At 51.2% G+C, this 17,064-nt stretch overlaps 6 protein-coding genes across 6 annotated transcripts; 4 read left to right on the forward strand and 2 right to left on the reverse strand.

Annotated features, from left to right (window-relative positions):
* Positions 1-1,575: 1,575 nt before the first annotated feature.
* On the forward strand, positions 1,576-5,799 carry Clbn (Nuclear export mediator factor NEMF homolog Clbn). The gene is made up of 9 exons (XM_029110515.1): positions 1,576-1,838; positions 1,982-2,156; positions 2,296-2,540; positions 3,022-3,209; positions 3,296-4,185; positions 4,272-4,543; positions 4,632-4,900; positions 4,972-5,452; positions 5,543-5,799. The coding sequence occupies exons 1-9, from the start codon at positions 1,707-1,709 to the stop codon at positions 5,732-5,734; spliced, it is 2,844 nt and encodes a 947-aa protein (XP_028966348.1). The 5' UTR covers positions 1,576-1,706; the 3' UTR covers positions 5,735-5,799.
* On the reverse strand, positions 5,749-7,835 carry LOC100899210 (tRNA:m(4)X modification enzyme TRM13 homolog). Its single transcript, XM_029110501.1, has 8 exons — positions 7,611-7,835; positions 7,398-7,503; positions 7,209-7,249; positions 6,905-7,095; positions 6,644-6,773; positions 6,410-6,560; positions 6,113-6,317; positions 5,749-5,999 (listed from the first exon to the last, which is right to left on the reverse strand). The coding sequence occupies exons 1-8, from the start codon at positions 7,748-7,750 to the stop codon at positions 5,749-5,751; spliced, it is 1,215 nt and encodes a 404-aa protein (XP_028966334.1). The 5' UTR covers positions 7,751-7,835.
* Positions 7,836-9,319: 1,484 nt separating this feature from the next.
* On the forward strand, positions 9,320-10,250 carry LOC100906542 (pre-mRNA-splicing factor ISY1 homolog). The gene is made up of 2 exons (XM_003739853.2): positions 9,320-9,801; positions 9,891-10,250. Exons 1-2 carry the CDS (start codon positions 9,320-9,322, stop codon positions 10,033-10,035), a joined length of 627 nt encoding a protein of 208 aa, XP_003739901.1. The 3' UTR covers positions 10,036-10,250.
* A 37-nt stretch (positions 10,251-10,287) lies between these two features.
* Positions 10,288-11,386, reverse strand: LOC100906107 (protein Asterix). Its single transcript, XM_003739850.2, has 4 exons — positions 10,896-11,386; positions 10,705-10,816; positions 10,489-10,586; positions 10,288-10,373 (listed from the first exon to the last, which is right to left on the reverse strand). The coding sequence occupies exons 1-4, from the start codon at positions 10,934-10,936 to the stop codon at positions 10,298-10,300; spliced, it is 327 nt and encodes a 108-aa protein (XP_003739898.1). The 5' UTR covers positions 10,937-11,386; the 3' UTR covers positions 10,288-10,297.
* Positions 11,387-12,751: 1,365 nt separating this feature from the next.
* Vha55 (V-type proton ATPase subunit Vha55) lies at positions 12,752-15,236 on the forward strand. The gene has a single exon (XM_003739847.2). It carries the CDS (start codon positions 12,924-12,926, stop codon positions 14,454-14,456), a length of 1,533 nt encoding a protein of 510 aa, XP_003739895.1. The 5' UTR covers positions 12,752-12,923; the 3' UTR covers positions 14,457-15,236.
* A 689-nt stretch (positions 15,237-15,925) lies between these two features.
* Positions 15,926-17,026, forward strand: ND-B17.2 (NADH dehydrogenase (ubiquinone) B17.2 subunit). The gene is made up of 3 exons (XM_003739852.2): positions 15,926-16,128; positions 16,366-16,433; positions 16,581-17,026. Exons 1-3 carry the CDS (start codon positions 15,999-16,001, stop codon positions 16,788-16,790), a joined length of 408 nt encoding a protein of 135 aa, XP_003739900.1. The 5' UTR covers positions 15,926-15,998; the 3' UTR covers positions 16,791-17,026.
* The last annotated feature ends 38 nt before the right edge of the window (positions 17,027-17,064 follow it).

Below are 17,064 nucleotides of genomic sequence, written 5' to 3' on the forward strand. Positions count from 1 at the left end.
CTGGGGGCCCTTCTTCACCAGCACTGTGCAGCCCAACCGAAGAGCTATCCTGGATGCAGTCCCGTCTTCCTCTCGTGAGCTCTCAGGCAGACTATTCCGTACTGCGCCACTCGCTACATACACCGAGTGAGATAGCGAGTGAAATGCAGCGCAGGCACAACTCCCGGTCAGATTGGGTGGTCTTGGTCTGACTGAGAGATGCCGGATCCCTGGAGCTCCTGAATTTCTTGTCGTCCACCTATGCCTGCCGGGAACTAGTGGAGAGCCTCGTGGGCCCGAACATCACCCTGGAGTACTCGATTCGTTGCGTCCTCTCCACAGCTCAGGCCCCAAAGCGGCTCCTAGTTGCCCGCGAGACCCGATGAAAACCTAGGCATTCTACTTCTGTACCGTGAGTTCAGGGTCTCTTGCGCTGAAGAACTCGGTCTAAACCTGTTTCCCTCCTTGGGAGACCAGATGATATGAGATTCGACCAGATGGTATGAATCTGACCTCCTGATGCAGGGGCAGAACCAATGCGGCAAGCCACGCAGCTCGTTCAGAGAGTCGAGTTTTCACAGGTCCATTTCGCGGTCAACTTTCCGGCTACAAATCCACTCACGCGGCTTCCCGCTTCCGCTGGGTGTCTCGACCGAGGTTGAATTCGCAAGTGCTTCTGGTATCTTTCTGAGCTCATTCCAGCGACTAGGCGACCTGTTGGAGGCTCTACCCAGGAGGTCTCTCGTTTCGCAACGGCTCGTATGCCCTCCGCTCAGCCATGAGCAGCGTTGGTGACGGCGGGGAAGACGAAGATGAGCCTACTCGTAGATATTTCTGGGATCGTTCCGGGATCTTTCGAGTTGTTTTATGATGTTGGAATTTTTATCCCGAATCAGGACAGCGGGGTTATCGGGATTCGATTAAAGAGGCAGGAGGTGCACGAATTCTTATGAAACATCGCTCGACCTCACGCGGGCGACGAAGATCGAGACGGTTAAATTTTCAAAGTGTTCATGTGTATCACCGTGCTTCTGCGGCCGGCTCCCATCGTACATTCTATTCGCAATTCTGTTTCCGATCCACTCTCACTACGGTCCCAGCTCATCGGAAGCGTACGGGAGGAAAGGAGTCCGAAATGCTGCGACTCGCGAAGGATGAAGAATTGTCCCATAGGCAGATTTCATGCACGTCGAAAACTGCTCTTCTCGAATCTATCGACGTATTCGCTCAAAAATATCGCGAAACTCTTCATTGGAGCTCAAGAAAAGAGGATCAAGCCCTGCTCATGGGTGGGAATCGATCCACGAGCGAGCGAGGATTCGGAGCCCCCAGATCTCATTGATCTCATATCTTGCATCGGCGCGATTTCTAGGAAATCGGATCATCAACACGTTTCCGTTGAATATCTTGTCACGTAGGGGAAGAGCCATTAGGAAATGAACGAGGTGGCCGTTCCTATACATCGCCGGCTTGGCCGGAAGGAGCTCAAGGAGCAGTCTAGTCAATAGCTCTTTCCGGCCGCCCTAAAGACTGGTCAGTGAAGCCACACTTCTCCTCCGTGCCTCTGTTGTCCCGGCAGAGACCAGAGACACAGGCGGCTACTTCTGCGCTCAGTCAGCTGTTCACAGATCTAACTTTTTGCTTGCGTAGTAGAATCTGGCCGAAAAAAATCTTCGCCGTAAATTGGCCCCTTCCTCATGCTCACCTAAGGACCCAAGGCTCCCAAAATGAAGGCGAAGTTCACGTCAGCCGATATAGTGGCGATGGTTGGCGAGCTCAAGGCACTAGTGGGCATGCGAGTAAAGCAGGTGTACGACGTGGACTCCAAAACCTACTTGTTCAAACTCGTCAGACAAGAGGTACGATATCGTCGAGCGGTTCTTCGATCATGGATCACGTTGAGTCCGAAATCGTAGTGAGACGTCACGCAAAGATAATCCTAGGCTGATCCCTCATGATGGAGGACCAGAGGGTCTAGACTCAGACGAGGAGTGCTTTTCAGGAGAAAGCCGTATTGATTTTCGAGTCTGGTATTCGAATTCACACGACAGAGTATGATTGGCCGAAGGGAATGGCTCCGTCTGGATTCTCGAGCAAGCTCCGGAAACATTTGAAAAATAAACGTCTGGCAACAATCTCGCAATTGGGAGTGGACAGAATCGTCGACCTTCAGTTCGGTGAGTGGATTCTACGGATCTATACGATCTCCTCCCAAGTACGCGATGGTCTTGGTGGTCATCTCGAGATAAGGACACGAATACTGACTATCCTGATTCGAGCTTCCTTCATTCTAAATATCGAGAATTTGAATTCAAGGAATCAACGAAGCCGCTAATCATGTTATCGTTGAGCTGTACGATCGGGGGAACGTTGTTCTCACTGACAATAATTTCATCATTCTCAACATTCTACGGCCCCGCCAAGCGGGCTCTGAGGATGTGAGATTCGCTGTCCGCGAGAAGTATCCTATCGCTGGCGCCATTCAAGAAGTACCCGAACCCTCACAACAAGATGTGATCGAGTGGTTGACCGCAGCTAAGGAAACCGATACAGTGAAGAAGGTGAGCCGCGTGAGAGAACGTCTCGTTCGTTCCGCGTTTATTTCGAAGCAATTATAGCGAAGTTTTCCGGCGTATACTTTTCATCGATAAATCTATACCGCTCAGCCTTGAGTTTTTTTGAATTCAAATATCGCAAGCGACCTTCGTCGATGATTGCTTTGACCATGAATCCGATCTGTCGCCTCCTTTCTACACTGAGGCCGATGCTCTGGTATCGGTTTTGTTTGTCGGGGTCCTCCACGGAGCTCTCGGGCTCTTCCTTCGCCTTTGGAGCAGACTCCTCCATCGTGGTCTCTGGAGCAAGTCCAGATCCTGCGGTTTCGTCGGTTTTCGAATCGACTCCGAGTGGTGTCCCCTCCGAGATCTGAGGGGCTTTGTTCCGTCGAGTCCTTCCTTCCCGGACTGCAAGAAGAGAGTGATTCATTAGGAGAATGGAGAGAGAGTGATCCATCATGCTTAACAGGACTATATTCTTCCCCAGATCATCGTCCCAAAAGTGTTCTTTGGCCCCGCCGTTTTGGAGCATGTTCTGCTATCCCGCGAGATCTCCGCCAATACTAAGCTGAGGAAGGCTGTCTTGACCCCGGACTTCTTCAAAAGCATCCACAGTTCCATTGTCGAGGGCAACGCCTTCCTCGAGAAACTGAAGCAGCCCGACCTTTCCACTGGGTGAGGAAATCGCTCTAGGAGTTCAATGAAGCCGAAGGAGCTCTGTGCCGAAAGTCCGATACTAACCTACTCGTCTCTTTCCCCAGTATCATCAGCCTGAAGGTCGAACCCAGAGTGAAGGCTGCTGAGGATGGAAGCATGGAGATTGCTTCGTACAACGAATTCCACCCATTCCTATTCAAGCAATTAGAGGGAAGTCGCGTGGAGCATTTCGCCACATTCGGTCAGGCGGTCGATGCCTTCTTCTCAATGCAGGAGCAACAGAAGATCGATCTACGAGCTCACAATCTCGAAAAAGAAGCGGTCAAGAAACTAGAAAACGTCAAATTGGACCACGAGAAGCGCCTGAACGCTCTGGAAGGAACTCAGAGGACCGACTTGGAGAAAGCAATGCTCATAGAGAACAACCTGGAGCTCGTGGAGAAAGCGCTGTACGCGGTTCGGTCCTTCGTGGCCTCCCAATACAGCTGGGACGAGATCGGGCACATGATCAAGGAGGCCCAACATATGGGCGATCCCGTCGCTTGCACGATAAAAGCACTTCATTTAGACAGAAATCAATTCGGAATGCTCTTGTCGAACTCGTTCGAAAACGATCTCAGCCCATCGGTGGTTGACATCGATATCGATCTCTCGGCCTACGCGAACGCCCGACGCTATTTCGATATGAAGAAGCACGCAGCCCGAAAACAGCAGAAAACAATCGAAAGCTCCGCGAAAGCTCTGAAATCCGCTCAAAAAAAAACGAAGGAGATTCTCAAACAGGTAGAACTCACTACCAATATCGCTCGCACGAGGAAATCGTACTGGTTTGAGAAATTCTTCTGGTTCATATCGTCGGAAAACTATCTCGTTATCGGAGGTAGAGACGCACAGCAAAACGAAGTGATCGTAAAAAAATACATGACCAAAGGCGACATCTACGTTCACGCCGATCTGCACGGCGCCTCCAGTGTCGTCATCAAGAATCCGTCAGGTATTTTCCTCCAGAGCCCAAGATTGTCTCCGAGCTCCCCCTTCCACGACTCCTGGGAGTAACTCATAGATTTCTTTCCGTTTCAGGCGGAGAGATTCCTCCAAAAACTCTCAATGAGGCTGGAACCATGGCGATTTGCTATAGCGCCGCCTGGGAAGCCAAGGTTGTCACGTCGGCCTGGTGGGTACATCACCATCAGGTCACCAAAACGGCTCCGAGCGGAGAATACCTGACGGCCGGATCTTTCATGATACGAGGGAAGAAGAATTATTTGCCCCCTCTGTATCTGATAATGGGCTTTGGCTTCATGTTCCGTCTAGACGAGGAAAGCGTACCCGCGCATCAGAACGACCGCAAGGTAAAAGCTTCGGGCTCAATGGGCCTCGAATTCGGAGAAAATCCGCGCTCGATTCCGGGCTTTGCCTGACGCTCAATTTTCCCTGCAGGTTTGGACCGCCGACGAGACTACCGCGGTCGAGGACAATGCCATCGAGCCGGAGGGCGTGGATGAGCAGAACGAAATCGACGTCAGTACCTCGGAAGACGAAGCCGGGGAGTCGGCTTTTCCCGACACCCAGATCAATCTCATCAACCCGATCGGAAACCTTCGGCAGAACAGTCTCGAGCCGGCGGCCGATGAAGAAATAATCGTTTATTCACAAGCGACGAAGTCGAAAACCACGACGGTTCAGGTCGATAGAAAGAAAGTCAAAGGGTACGTCTTGACTCGACGTAATCACAAAACCATAGCCGGAGTGCAGCAGCTGATGAATGGTTCACTTCCAGGCAGAAGAAAGGAGCCCCACCGCCTGCTGCCAAAGCTTCGGAGGGAGAGCAGAAGCAGCCGAAAAAGCTATCGAAAGCCAAAATGAGGAAAATCAAGCAACGCTACGGAGATCAGGACGACGAGGAGCGAGAACTCCGAATGAAAATTCTTGCCTCCGCAGGGAAACAATCGCAAAACACTGAGACTGAAGAAGGATACGACTGTCGGAGTGGTGGACAGAAGGAAGCGTGCGATGACGAGGATTCAGAGCAGAAAACGACAGATCGGACCCTGCCGGAGAGCACGAAGACGGAAGCACGAACGGAAGAGCAGCAAGACGGAGTGGAAGATGAGGACGACGCAGATGAAGATCTCCCGTCAACCGATGACCTTACTGCCATCTTGAATTCCCTAACCGGAACTCCTCTTCCCGAAGATGTTCTCCTATACGGAGTCCCAGTTTGTGCCCCGTATTCTATCATGACAAACTACAAATTCAAGGTACGAGAGATAGCAGCTTCCATGGAGATTGTATGAATATAAAAGTTTTGCGTTGGCTTGCATGACGTAAGTCGAAACTTTCCCCCGCAGGTCAAAGTGACACCCGGCACGGCTAAGAGAGGGAAGGCTGCGAAAATTGCCCTGAATATGTTCCAACACGATAAAACGGCCTCTCAGCGAGAAAAAGATCTCCTCAGGGTCACAAAAGATCAAGACATTGCGAGGAACATGCCGGGAAAGGTCAAATTATCGGCGCCAAATTTACAGAAACTGCGGAAATGAATCACTCCGAGCACTCAAGCTGTCTCCAAGATGAACTGTTGATAATAATAAAGATAATTATGGTCATCACCGCCGAAGGCTGGCACTCTGTTCAACCCACATCCAGATCCGCACGTTGCCCAACCAGCGATTGATACCATCAGCTGGAAATCTCTTTCAGTCAGACCGAGCGATTCCAGCCACTCCTTGCCGGAATACCAGCGCCATTCGCATCTGTGATGACAACAGACAGCCATCACGATGCCTGGAATACAAGGAGAGAGAGCTTATGGACGGTTTTCCTTAGACTCGATACATACGCTCTCTGAGGGGGACTCTTTACAAGGATTAGATATGTGTTTCATTCCTGGTCGAAGAGTCGAGGCGACTACAACCCACCTTGAGGTAGACGATTTTCGCCTATTGAACCGGTGATGCAACGCAGAGCCAAGTCGATGGCGACCCCGCATAAATGTTTACAGAAACCGACCACCCGACCCTCGTGTTTCTTGAAGGGATCAAGCCGTTCGAGGCAGAGATGTCGTATATCCGCTCGGATTCGATGGATGCTTGCGCCCCATTTGTCGACGAATCGATTGTCTGCCTGTGATTTTGTAAAAGAAAGGAGCCTTGCTGAAAGCGCAGGCGGAATCGCCGAACTGGATGATTGGATCTTCGCCTACCTAGAACGCTCACCTTATAGCGCTGTGATCCTCGATCAACCAAGACGAAGGCGCTTCGATCGACCCCGTCATCCCCCAAGGATCGCATCACCCATGTCGCCAACTGGCCGCGACCTGCGCCAAATTCGACGAACATCTGATTTGCTTCCAGTAAGCCCTTCTCTCTGGAAGCGAGGGGTGCTCTCGAGTGTGCTTTCAAGTCCCTAAATTTTCTGCCCAAGCGGTAGAACATATTGCTTTGACCCACTCCATGATTTTGAGGAGCGCTCCCTGTTGATTGAGATGCTTGTTGACCATGGCGCAGTCCTTGAACTTCTCCAGCTCTTCCAGGATCAGTTCATGACATCCATCATATTCCACCGGCTTGGAAACATGGGCTGCCGTCAAGAGAAGGTTTTCGAAAGTCAGATCATCTCTCGCGTGAGCGAATCGCAAGAATTTATCGGATTTTTCTAGCCTTCAAGATTCAACACAACGAGTGTGAGGAAGAATTCCTGACGACTATTACCGCGGTAGACCCCGTCGATTCGTTCGATGAAAGAAAGTAATTCCTCGTCGCCGACTGTGTGTACGCTGATTCTTTCTGTCGACGCCTCGCTGTCTGCTCCATTGATACCCTCAACGTAATAATCCGGCATCGGTTTCTTACGTGCGTTGCATTTCTTCAGGTGAGCTTCGAGGAGGTGAGCGTAACAGGAACTGCAAACACGTTCATTGTAGTCTCGGCGTGCCTTGAGTGGTGAATTCCATTCTCAAAGTTCGAACAGCCTCCGCTCCTGGGCAAGAAGCATATTTCCGGGAATTCAACTCACTGAGAAGGATCCAGCGGACATGGAATACGGCCGTGATTTCCCTAAGGTAGACAGAAAAAAGAAACACCTTCAATCCAGGCTGAGAAAATTTGTCAACCCCTTGCTCTCAGCACGTATGGGGCTCTCGTAATGCATTCCATGCGTAAGCAGTTTGCTGAATTCGGAATCGCGCTCCGAAATGACACATACATCTTTTTGATTGGACAGAAGGAGGTGTTCCCCGCAGTAGTCGCAGTCTTTGTTGGCACGTTGCCGACATCGTCGATTCTTCCTGACAACGAGATATTGACATTGTCTGCAAGAAACCCGGCTTTACGTCAGACGCGGGGATTCTTCCCGGAAACGAGGCTATACATATATCCCGATACCAGGACGCGCTCACAGATGTTCGACGCCGCTCACCTGTAATCGGGGTTTGCGATCTTTCCCGTGCTCTGATCATTTAGTTTGAACTCTCTCTGTTTTTTCGAACAAGGATCGCCGAACTCTTCTCGCACGGCTCGTTTCGAAGACTCCCCGGTGCTGGTGTCGAGCTCCGACATTTGATTCCGATCATGGAAACTTCTTGCAACAATGTCGGTCCTTAGGGAGCCTGTGCTTGCCCATATAACGAAACGGGGAATTGTGGTCCGAGACAGCAGGCACAGCTGGACGTGAACCAAGCGGGGCTTGTTCACGGAGCAACACGTGGTTTGATGTTTGATAAACATTGCCCTCTCCGTTCAAAAAAAAAGACAGAGTACGGTCAGATCCCCTCAGTCCTACCGAGGATTTTGAGCTTGGACTCCCATGGAGGTCTGGGCCTCCGTGATGATTGTCTTTCTGAGAGTACCCCGACTTGAGCAAAGGGGTATCGAGGAGTGTTTTTGAAATCGCCCGCTGCGCCTCACCCGCACGGGCTCGAAGGAGGGTCCTTCGGATTCGTCCCCATCTGGGAGCGAGCACGTATCCATGAAATGATGTTCACGGGCGCCCGAATTATAGAACTGCTCTCCTGAGCTCACACGTCAGCGGCGCGAGACTCGCCGATTTCTCCGCGCGTGAGGCTTATCATACGAAAGCCACTAAGCAACTTCCAGAGACATTCTGTGATGATCGTGGGTGCTCATTCGGGCTCGCGCGCGCCCGTCCAGCTCCATGATCCTTCTGACTAGATTCAGAAGCATGATGAGTCGGGATTCTGACACCGCAGTGGTGACACGTGTGACGCCAACTCCTTGTTACGCAAACGCACGCGACCCGCCTGATTCTCGCTAGTCGCTACAATGAAGGATCATCTCGCCGCAATGGCGATACTTGCCTGAGAAAGACATGCAAACAACTCTCACCCTATTGCGACCCACGATTGCGGTCGCGATGAGGGCACGTACTAATCTAGCAGCTTTAAAAACCTTCCCGAGTATATGTCCGCTTCTCTTAAGTTCCGAGGAAATGGCACTAGGTAATTCCGACCGGAAAATGAAATCCCGCGTTGTTCGTTTAGTCTCGGCAGCGAGGTCTCGACGGCTAGAGTATAAGCCGAGAGTGGGATCAGGGATCTGCTCCTCAGCCAGCGCTTCGTCCCTGAGTTATCGTATCCTCATATCGTATGAGGATATCATAGGAGCCCACCCGAGAGTTGCTCATTTGGAAAAATAGGAGAAGAGTATTGTACAGCGGGTCAAAAACTCGGAAAGAAGTGTCTACTATTCTTCACGATGTCCTCGCGAGCAGTGAACTCTTCTCGGGGAGGGGGGAAACGTCGCCTCATACCGCGAAAGCGTCTATCTAGCGGTATCCACGGAGAAGGAGAGAAGTCTCTCCTTTGATTCCCCGGGCTGGTCGGTAGAGGGAAGAGTCCCCCATTGATACGGATCCTCCACATTCACCGAAAGAAAGTTTTCGACTGCGCGAACGATTCACTGAAAACGATTGATGTCTTGCTGTATCGGAATTTCGAATCCACCGCCGTTGCTCCGACCGTCTGCTCCTCGCCGTCTGCTCACCATCCTCCTCCGGTGGCGACGGCCATCTGGAATTCGTGACCGGTTTGTTTGTAAATACCGGGATATAACGAATTCGAGAACTTCTTCCGGCGGAGCCGGTGTATAGTGCACTCTCGCGGCGTCGCAATGGCTCGAAACGCGGAGAAGGCTATGACCACTTTGGCCCGGTGGAGGGCCGCACAGTTAGCAGATGAGCGGACAGACGAGCGACGACCGTTCTTGGCCACGTCTTGTCACGATGTCAAGAAAGCTGAAAAATGGAGGCGCCAAGTGATCTCCGAAATCTCCAGAAAGGTGGCGCAAATTCAGAATGCAGGTCTCGGCGAATACAGAATTCGCGACTTGAACGATGAGATCAATAAACTACTCCGCGAGAAATCGCATTGGGAGGACCGAATCAAGGAGCTCGGGGGACCCGACTATGCGAAGGTTGGTCCGAAAATGTTGGATGCAGAAGGTCGAGAGGTTCCCGGTAACCGAAGCTACAAGTACTTCGGAGCTGCAAAGGATCTTCCGGGGGTCCGAGAATTATTCGAGCTTGAGCCCCCGCGACGCGCTAGAAAAACCAGGGGGGAGCTCATGAAACACATCGATCCGGACTACTACGGGTAAGCTGACGGGGAAACGATTGGAAAACGCTGCAGGATTGACAGCTGAGAAGACTCACATCACTGACATCAGGTCCTATCCCATCCAGGTATCTCGATGAGGATGATGGCGTGCTTTTGCCTCTCGAAGCGCAAGCGGAACTCGTAGCCAGAAAGAAGGAAATTGAAGCGTGGAAAGCTCTCGAGGAAAAGGCGGTCTCTCAAGAAACTCGAGAGTCTCCGATTTCGCTGTGATCGTAAATGAATTGTAAATGAAACCCTCTTTAGAAATCCATCTCATTTTCACGGATCAACCTCGATGTTGGTTGTGAGTAATGCCACAACTTTGTACATATATCGGTACGGAAAATTATGAGATGTCCAGCTTGAGATAAGTCGGCAGTCAGAATGGCATCGATCCCATATGCGCATGAAGAAACAGAAGTTTGGAGATAAACCATTTATTATGTCATCGAAAACGGATGCTCTTCCCCAAAAACGGATGCTCTTTCCGAAACTACGTCATCAGCCAAGGCACTGTCATCGGTTGAGGGTTCTGAAGATAAGTCATAACCACCGCTGACACGGAAAGCCTGTGGACAGAAATTGCACCGATAATGAACCGATGCATGGATTCGCGTGGACACCTCACTCAGAGCTGCCCGCTGAGGAGCTTCATGCTTGACAGATTCATTGCAGAGAACTCACATGAAGCTACTGAATATCTGTCTGGTGTCCTCATTGTTTTTGGAATTGCTGAACGTTATGCTCGAGCAAAAGATGGCCATCCATGAGCACCATTTGATCTGGAATTCAACATGATGTCGTATTGCGAACCTCGATGCGCGGTGAATCTTTGACAGCTTTCATCGTAAGCTCAATCTCTTACGATTAGCCCTGCACCCATAGCATCAGAAAACTCACTTTCATCATGAGTCCGAACATGGAGAACGCTATGCTGAGGACATTCATGTAGTCAGAGATGGGATCGACAGCTCCCGGTGCATTGATTTCATCGGGACTTGGAGCCTTGTACCTGGCAGAGGAAAAATTTCTCGAATCTAATAGGACTTCGCCAGTGTACGGAGCCCAAACTCCGGAGGCAAGTGACTTACCGCACGATTTTGTCGTGACGAACTAGTGATTGAGAGTTCATTCTGTCTTCTGAGGAATTATGCGGCCCGTGGAACTTTCAGCGACCTCCAGAAGAATATCCTTGCGACGTGTCAGAGTGGAATAATTGTTCAGTCCGTACCCCTCGGTATGGAATGCCTGCTAACTCGCAACCTTCGTTGGTCGATTGTCGGTATAGCACGTTAGACCTTGCCGTGTCAGTTCCCACCACCAAGATCTCGATGAGCCCTCGAAAAACTTCCCTCGGAGACTCTGATACAGTAGCGCAACCCGTTTCTCTAGCTCTGACCCCGAGTTTAAGAAGAGGATGCCGGGCGATCTCAGCGAAGTCTAGAGAATGTAGTGTCTCTCCTCGGGCTCGACTTGGTTAACGTTCAGAAGCTGTGTGCGAACCGCGGCCGGATGGAGCAGAAATCGGATTTATGGAAAAAATGGAATCTGACGACGGCGGCGACGGGCTGTACGGGAGAGGGACAATGATTTCGATGATCTCTGCTGGGTGGTCCATCTGAATCGCATCGTCGAATGACTTCTCCCAAACGATGCTCATCGCCAGACCAACCTTCGAGAACCGGAGTTCCAGATTCGACATGTTATCCGGAGGTCGAGCACGCCCGCTCGCTTGCTCAATGATCCGCCGCAGCGTGCCGCCCATCAGAGATCGCCCACTCTTTTTCCCTATTCTCCGAAAAGAGACTCTAGTCCTTCGCTAAGGAATCGGGAGCCGGGTTCTTGAGTGGATCGAGGGGCTGTGTGATTCGAAATCGGGAGCCTCTCTTAAGGGGGTGTCCGTCTGTGGGGGATCGTACCCCCAAAAGATATCACCCGCGAACAGTCCGAGACATCCTGCGTCGCTATTCCCTTGTTCAAAGCATGCGTCGAATGTCTCAACCGAAGAGTGCCATTTCGAAGACGCTAATCGCCGGATTTCGATGTCATTCGTGGGAGTTCTCGATATATAGTGATTTTTTGGGCTTCCGATTCCTTCCGCCGAGATCAAGATATCCCCTGCCTCCGGGAAGATCGGAGCTAGCCTTGGAGGAGTCTCGCATCATCGACTCTGAGGGCGACCTCGGGGACCACCTGTAATCCTCCTGAACTCTCCATTCCAAGGCTCATTCTGTTGCCCATCTCCTGTACTCGGCAGATCGCGCGAAGAATTATGATTAATGACGGATGCTCCTCACCGACTCCTGAAGATTGGTAGGCAAGTCGAGGCTCCCGACAGAGGGCAGCTTCAACGATCCGAAGAAGGACCATCGAGCTAGGACTCTCCGATCGACGTTGAATTTCGCAGTATCGGAATCTTACGACGAGGTAGTATCAATGTTAGATCCGAGAATGCCTTCGCGAACGAGGCATTGCTTCATTCTGAGAAGCTGTCGATGATTCATTCGGAGTCCGAAGTGTTATCAGCGAGCGCCTTCCTGGTTCGCCCCCGGAAAGCAATCATCGACGGACGATAGATCCTGATAGGGATTTCGGTCGTCGGACTCAGGATGTTCGGGGTTAATTACATAGCGATACGAGAGAATGATGAGCCGGAATTTATCGGAAACAATGAGTTCAATATCTGCATTGCAGCATTTGAATGTCCCGCTCATGAGAGATCATGATGATCATTGTCCCCTCTGTCAGTCGTCAAAGTCCATTTCGAGAGAGTTCAGATCTTGTTTCAAGGAAAGGCTGTCAGATAACTCCCTCCGGACGAAGGTTCGCTATGCACAGGCAAGTTTACAAGGGTATCGGATCCGATTTCTTGGTATTCCCGTCGGACGTACCCTCTCGAGAGCAGTACCGAGTCACGTGCGAATCGACTGTTGCGCCCCCTGGCGCTCGCCATCTTGCGGGTGCTGTCAGGTGATCAAAAGTCACAAGACTGAGCGCAGATCCCGTGCTGCAGTGAATCGTTCACACCGTCGGAGCTCTCAGCAACGAGCTGCTAAGCTACTCCAAGTGCGAAGATTTTCGAGCGAAGTTCTAGTCCTACTCCATCGTTCCCAGTCGTGATGGCTGCTCCAACGACCCTCAACCGAGTCGAGGCTTTCCGCGAACATGGAATGGCTGTAACTCGAGACTACATATCACAGCCCCGTATGATCTACAAAACCGTTTGTGGAGTCAACGGACCCCTGGTCATCCTCGATCAAGTCAAGTTCCCCAAGTACGCCGAAATCGTCCAACTGGTTCTAGCCGATGGAACTCCACGCACGGGTCAAGTTCTCGAGGTTTCGGGAGACCGAGCTGTTGTCCAGGTGTTCGAAGGAACGTCAGGAATCGATGCCAAACATACCGTGTGCGAATTCACCGGAGATATCCTGCGTATTCCTGTGTCCGAAGACATGTTGGGTCGAGTTTTCAATGGATCCGGGAAGCCCATCGACAAGGGCCCCGCCGTACTCGCCGAGGATTTCCTGGATATACAGGGTCAGCCCATCAACCCGTGGTCCCGTATCTATCCCGAGGAGATGATTCAGACCGGTATATCCGCTATCGACGTCATGAACTCGATCGCTCGAGGCCAGAAGATCCCGATCTTCTCGGCGTCCGGTCTGCCGCACAACGACATCGCTGCCCAGATCTGTCGACAGGGCGGTCTCGTAAAGCGACCTGGAGCCGCCAAGTCGGTCATGGACAACTCGACAGAAGACAACTTCGCCATCGTTTTCGCCGCGATGGGTGTCAACATGGAGACTGCTCGATTCTTTAAGCAGGACTTCGAAGAGAACGGCTCCATGGACAACGTGTGTCTCTTCTTGAACTTGGCCAACGATCCGACCATCGAAAGGATCATCACTCCTCGTCTCGCTCTGACGACCGCCGAGTTCTTGGCGTACCAGTGCGAAAAGCACGTGCTGGTCATCCTGACGGACATGTCCTCGTACGCTGAAGCTCTTCGTGAGGTCTCGGCCGCCCGAGAAGAAGTGCCTGGACGTCGTGGTTTCCCCGGCTACATGTACACCGATTTGGCCACCATCTACGAGAGAGCCGGACGTGTCGAAGGCAGGAATGGATCTATCACCCAGATCCCTATCCTGACCATGCCCAACGACGACATCACCCACCCGATTCCCGATCTGACGGGATACATCACGGAGGGACAGATCTGCGTCGACCGTCAACTCAACAACCGTCTCGTCTATCCGCCCATCAACGTGCTCCCATCACTCTCTCGTTTGATGAAGTCTGCTATCGGTGAAGGTTTCACCCGAAAGGACCACGCCGATGTTTCAAACCAGCTGTACGCTTGCTACGCTATCGGCAAGGACGTTCAGGCCATGAAGGCCGTCGTCGGAGAAGAGGCACTCAACGCCGAAGATATGCTCTACCTCGAGTTCCTCGCCAAATTCGAAAAGAACTTCATCTCGCAAGGCCGCTACGAAAACCGAACCATCTTCGAGTCGCTCGATATCGGATGGAATTTGCTCCGCATCTTCCCCAAGGAGATGCTCAAGAGAATTCAGCATAAAATCCTCGCGGAGTACTATCCCCGAGGCGAGAGCAAGACCGCCGCCTCCAGCGCTCCCGACGAGAAACACTAGAGCGCGTAGCGAAACTCATCTTTACTTCTCGACGAGGGAAACTGAGCAACATTCATTGCGCAGGAATGCAAGCTTGAGGAGGAACGCATGAACGCATTGTTATTTGATTCCGTAGGCTGAAAACGTTTGTGATATGGTCGTCCCAAAAAAACGGCCGATTCCATCTTCTCCCCCTCCACCCATGATCGAGGTTATGTGTGGTCAAATCCGATCTTGAATCTGATTTCCGAAGTAACTGTTTAACACCCGGGAGACCGCCGGCATCCTCCGGACGAAATTCCTTTGTTTTCGACTGAAATCACCCGTAGAACTCATTCAGAGTCAGAGGAGACTAGGTTGCATATCAGATGGTCGACAGGAGAGTTTCGCGACGCTCAGACGGCCCTGCTGAAAACTCGCTCCAGGGTGACTGATGCTTTTCGGAGGAGGCTCCGGAGAAACGCCTCTTCGGAGCCTCAAGGTTCCGGTCCAGAGCGTAAGAGCAATTGAACGGGAAATGTGAGCGAGAGAAGTGAACGTGACGGAGTTGATTATTATTTTTTCTGTTGAACAATATCGATGAATTTTCAAATATGATGTCAGATTCCTCATGGTGGTAGCTAGATACACAATTAGCGCGAATCGGTCGGGGCTGCTGAAGAAGGCGGACACTTCGATTCCTGAGTGTCGAACCGGCTCGGTACCGTCCGATCCGCATGTATGGTCTATCGATATTCGAATACGTGTCTGGTTTATCGATGGATTGATAAAGGTCCTTGGACGTCGATTATATCACCGAAAGCAGTCTCTTCATTTTATTGAAATCACGTGGCTGGCAGGAAAAGCATGTGACGGCGTTTTCGTAGGGTCTACCGCGATCGATCGTAGGGATTACTCGTTAGGTCAATGGAATTACGGATTATTAGGTAATCGGAGAGTTCTCCTGGAATTCCGAAAAGTTGGCGGACTCCTCAGTCCATGTGGTGCTAGACTTACTCTCCCAATTTGATGAGTCCAACTGACGGTTTCATTGCGTTGAGAAACGTCGCAAGCTCGAGGAGACCCTCCGGACCGAAGGGAGAGCCGTACAGTTGTAGTTCCGCGGACCTCGAGTCAGCGACAGCAATCGGGATATATTCCGGCAAGTGAAGGCTCATCCGCCTCCCCGATCTGCTTCCTCATACTTCCGGATCTTCCATGGTATAGTTGTCAAGACCGAGAGGATTGGTACCAGGGAACTCCCTGTTCAAACAAGATTGCGTAATTTCGATTTCCTTTGTTAGAAAAGGACCTCCTCCCCGCTCATGACTTGGGAGCAGTCGAGTCCCTCCAGAATCGGAGTTCAGAATCGGATCTTTGCAACTACCCGGAGATTTTGTTTTGATGGTTTTCAAACGTTCGCGCGTTGCGGTCTCGCGGATAAGTGGCGCGGCGACGGGGAAACACACACACGGGGCACGCGAATGTTTGTAAATACTGCTCCTGTATCCACACACGTCTTCTCCCAGTGCATCGGAGAGGTCAATAGGCTGTCGGCGGTTGACGATCGACGATCATTGAAAGATGATTATCGACAAAGTCCATAAGACTCTCCGTGTCATACAGGAGAATGGAGGTTGGCTGAACTCGCTCCTGAAGCTGTATCGATACGATACCCTCAAGTCAGGAAGATTGGTCGGGACAGACGATTACGGTGAGAGAAACTACCGATACAGCTGATCACCCTGAAGCAGCTATTGTATATTTCCACTTCTTGTGACCGAAAGCCATACTCGAATTTGAGGCGATCGCCGAGTATGGAAGGATGCATTGATCCCAAGCGAAATTTAGCCTGGAGCCCCGGCACAGCGTCGGAGATAATATCCCCTTTCATGCAGTCCTGAGTCCTGCTACGTAAATCTGAGTCGAACCCTTTCCGTCCGCGCTCCAGGGAACCGCTACTACGAGAATAAGGAGTACTTCATGGGAAGAGATCGTTGGGTCGAATACGCTGATAAGGTGAGTGAGATACGGCTCCAGCTGGGTGATGCCTATCCAAATGTATCGAGGGTATTTCTGTCAGGTTCGGATATCTCTAACGCCAGTTCGTCGAAACCCTACCTCTTGACTTCATGGTGCGTCGAATCAAGTCTCATCTGCTCCTAGGTCCGCTTAGATTACGATGGATCCCAGATCCCTGCCGAGTGGTACGGATGGATGCACCATAAAACCGATATACCCCCCACTCTGAGACCCCCTCCGAAATACAAATGGCTTGCACAACATACCGAAAACATGACAGGAACTTCCCGGCAGTACGTTCCGTACGATACCGTGCCGCCGAAAATTCAACCCTGGATACCCGGCAAGAAATAGAAAGTCTTCAATTAGCGGCGATATGGCCTAGTCTCGCATATGTTGTTGATAAAGAATAAAACACAGAAGCTTCAGATGTTTGTAAAAATCCTACGACACCATGGCGCAGTCGTTCATTAACACAACTCGATTCAGGATTACGTTTCGTATGTACATGCGTCAGGGAAAAATCGTGATGCTGGAGTTCTCTCCCGAAAACGAGTCGGAGAGCTCGGCACAGTATAGAAAAATATAATATCTCACAACCATCACCAGGAAAATATTGCTTCACCCC

Source organism: Galendromus occidentalis, unplaced genomic scaffold, assembly GCF_000255335.2.
Source record: "Galendromus occidentalis unplaced genomic scaffold, Mocc_1.1 scf7180000076600, whole genome shotgun sequence".
Classification (NCBI taxonomy): Eukaryota; Metazoa; Arthropoda; class Arachnida; order Mesostigmata; family Phytoseiidae; genus Galendromus; species Galendromus occidentalis.

What these genes read in the sequence shown, in the direction of transcription:
- Clbn (XM_029110515.1), top strand. Translation starts at nt 1,707, where the DNA reads ATGAAGGCGAAGTTCACGTCAGCCGATATAGTGGCGATGGTTGGCGAG. An exon ending in GATAGAAAGAAAGTCAAAGG is followed by an intron (nt 4,901 to 4,971) that starts GTACGTCTTGAC and finishes GTTCACTTCCAG; the next exon opens with GCAGAAGAAAGGAGCCCCAC. An exon ending in TGACAAACTACAAATTCAAG is followed by an intron (nt 5,453 to 5,542) that starts GTACGAGAGATA and finishes TTTCCCCCGCAG; the next exon opens with GTCAAAGTGACACCCGGCAC.
- LOC100899210 (XM_029110501.1), bottom strand. Translation starts at nt 7,750, where the DNA reads ATGTCGGAGCTCGACACCAGCACCGGGGAGTCTTCGAAACGAGCCGTG. An exon ending in ATCGCAAACCCCGATTACAG is followed by an intron (nt 7,504 to 7,610) that starts GTGAGCGGCGTC and finishes GGTTTCTTGCAG; the next exon opens with ACAATGTCAATATCTCGTTG. An exon ending in CGAAAATCGTCTACCTCAAG is followed by an intron (nt 6,000 to 6,112) that starts GTGGGTTGTAGT and finishes ACCGTCCATAAG; the next exon opens with CTCTCTCTCCTTGTATTCCA.
- LOC100906542 (XM_003739853.2), top strand. Translation starts at nt 9,320, where the DNA reads ATGGCTCGAAACGCGGAGAAGGCTATGACCACTTTGGCCCGGTGGAGG. An exon ending in ATCGATCCGGACTACTACGG is followed by an intron (nt 9,802 to 9,890) that starts GTAAGCTGACGG and finishes TATCCCATCCAG; the next exon opens with GTATCTCGATGAGGATGATG.
- LOC100906107 (XM_003739850.2), bottom strand. Translation starts at nt 10,936, where the DNA reads ATGAACTCTCAATCACTAGTTCGTCACGACAAAATCGTGCG. An exon ending in CGTCACGACAAAATCGTGCG is followed by an intron (nt 10,817 to 10,895) that starts GTAAGTCACTTG and finishes TTCCTCTGCCAG; the next exon opens with GTACAAGGCTCCAAGTCCCG. An exon ending in TGTTCGGACTCATGATGAAA is followed by an intron (nt 10,587 to 10,704) that starts GTGAGTTTTCTG and finishes GTTGAATTCCAG; the next exon opens with ATCAAATGGTGCTCATGGAT.
- Vha55 (XM_003739847.2), top strand. Translation starts at nt 12,924, where the DNA reads ATGGCTGCTCCAACGACCCTCAACCGAGTCGAGGCTTTCCGCGAACAT.
- ND-B17.2 (XM_003739852.2), top strand. Translation starts at nt 15,999, where the DNA reads ATGATTATCGACAAAGTCCATAAGACTCTCCGTGTCATACAGGAGAAT. An exon ending in GGTCGGGACAGACGATTACG is followed by an intron (nt 16,129 to 16,365) that starts GTGAGAGAAACT and finishes TCCGCGCTCCAG; the next exon opens with GGAACCGCTACTACGAGAAT. An exon ending in GGGTCGAATACGCTGATAAG is followed by an intron (nt 16,434 to 16,580) that starts GTGAGTGAGATA and finishes ATCTGCTCCTAG; the next exon opens with GTCCGCTTAGATTACGATGG.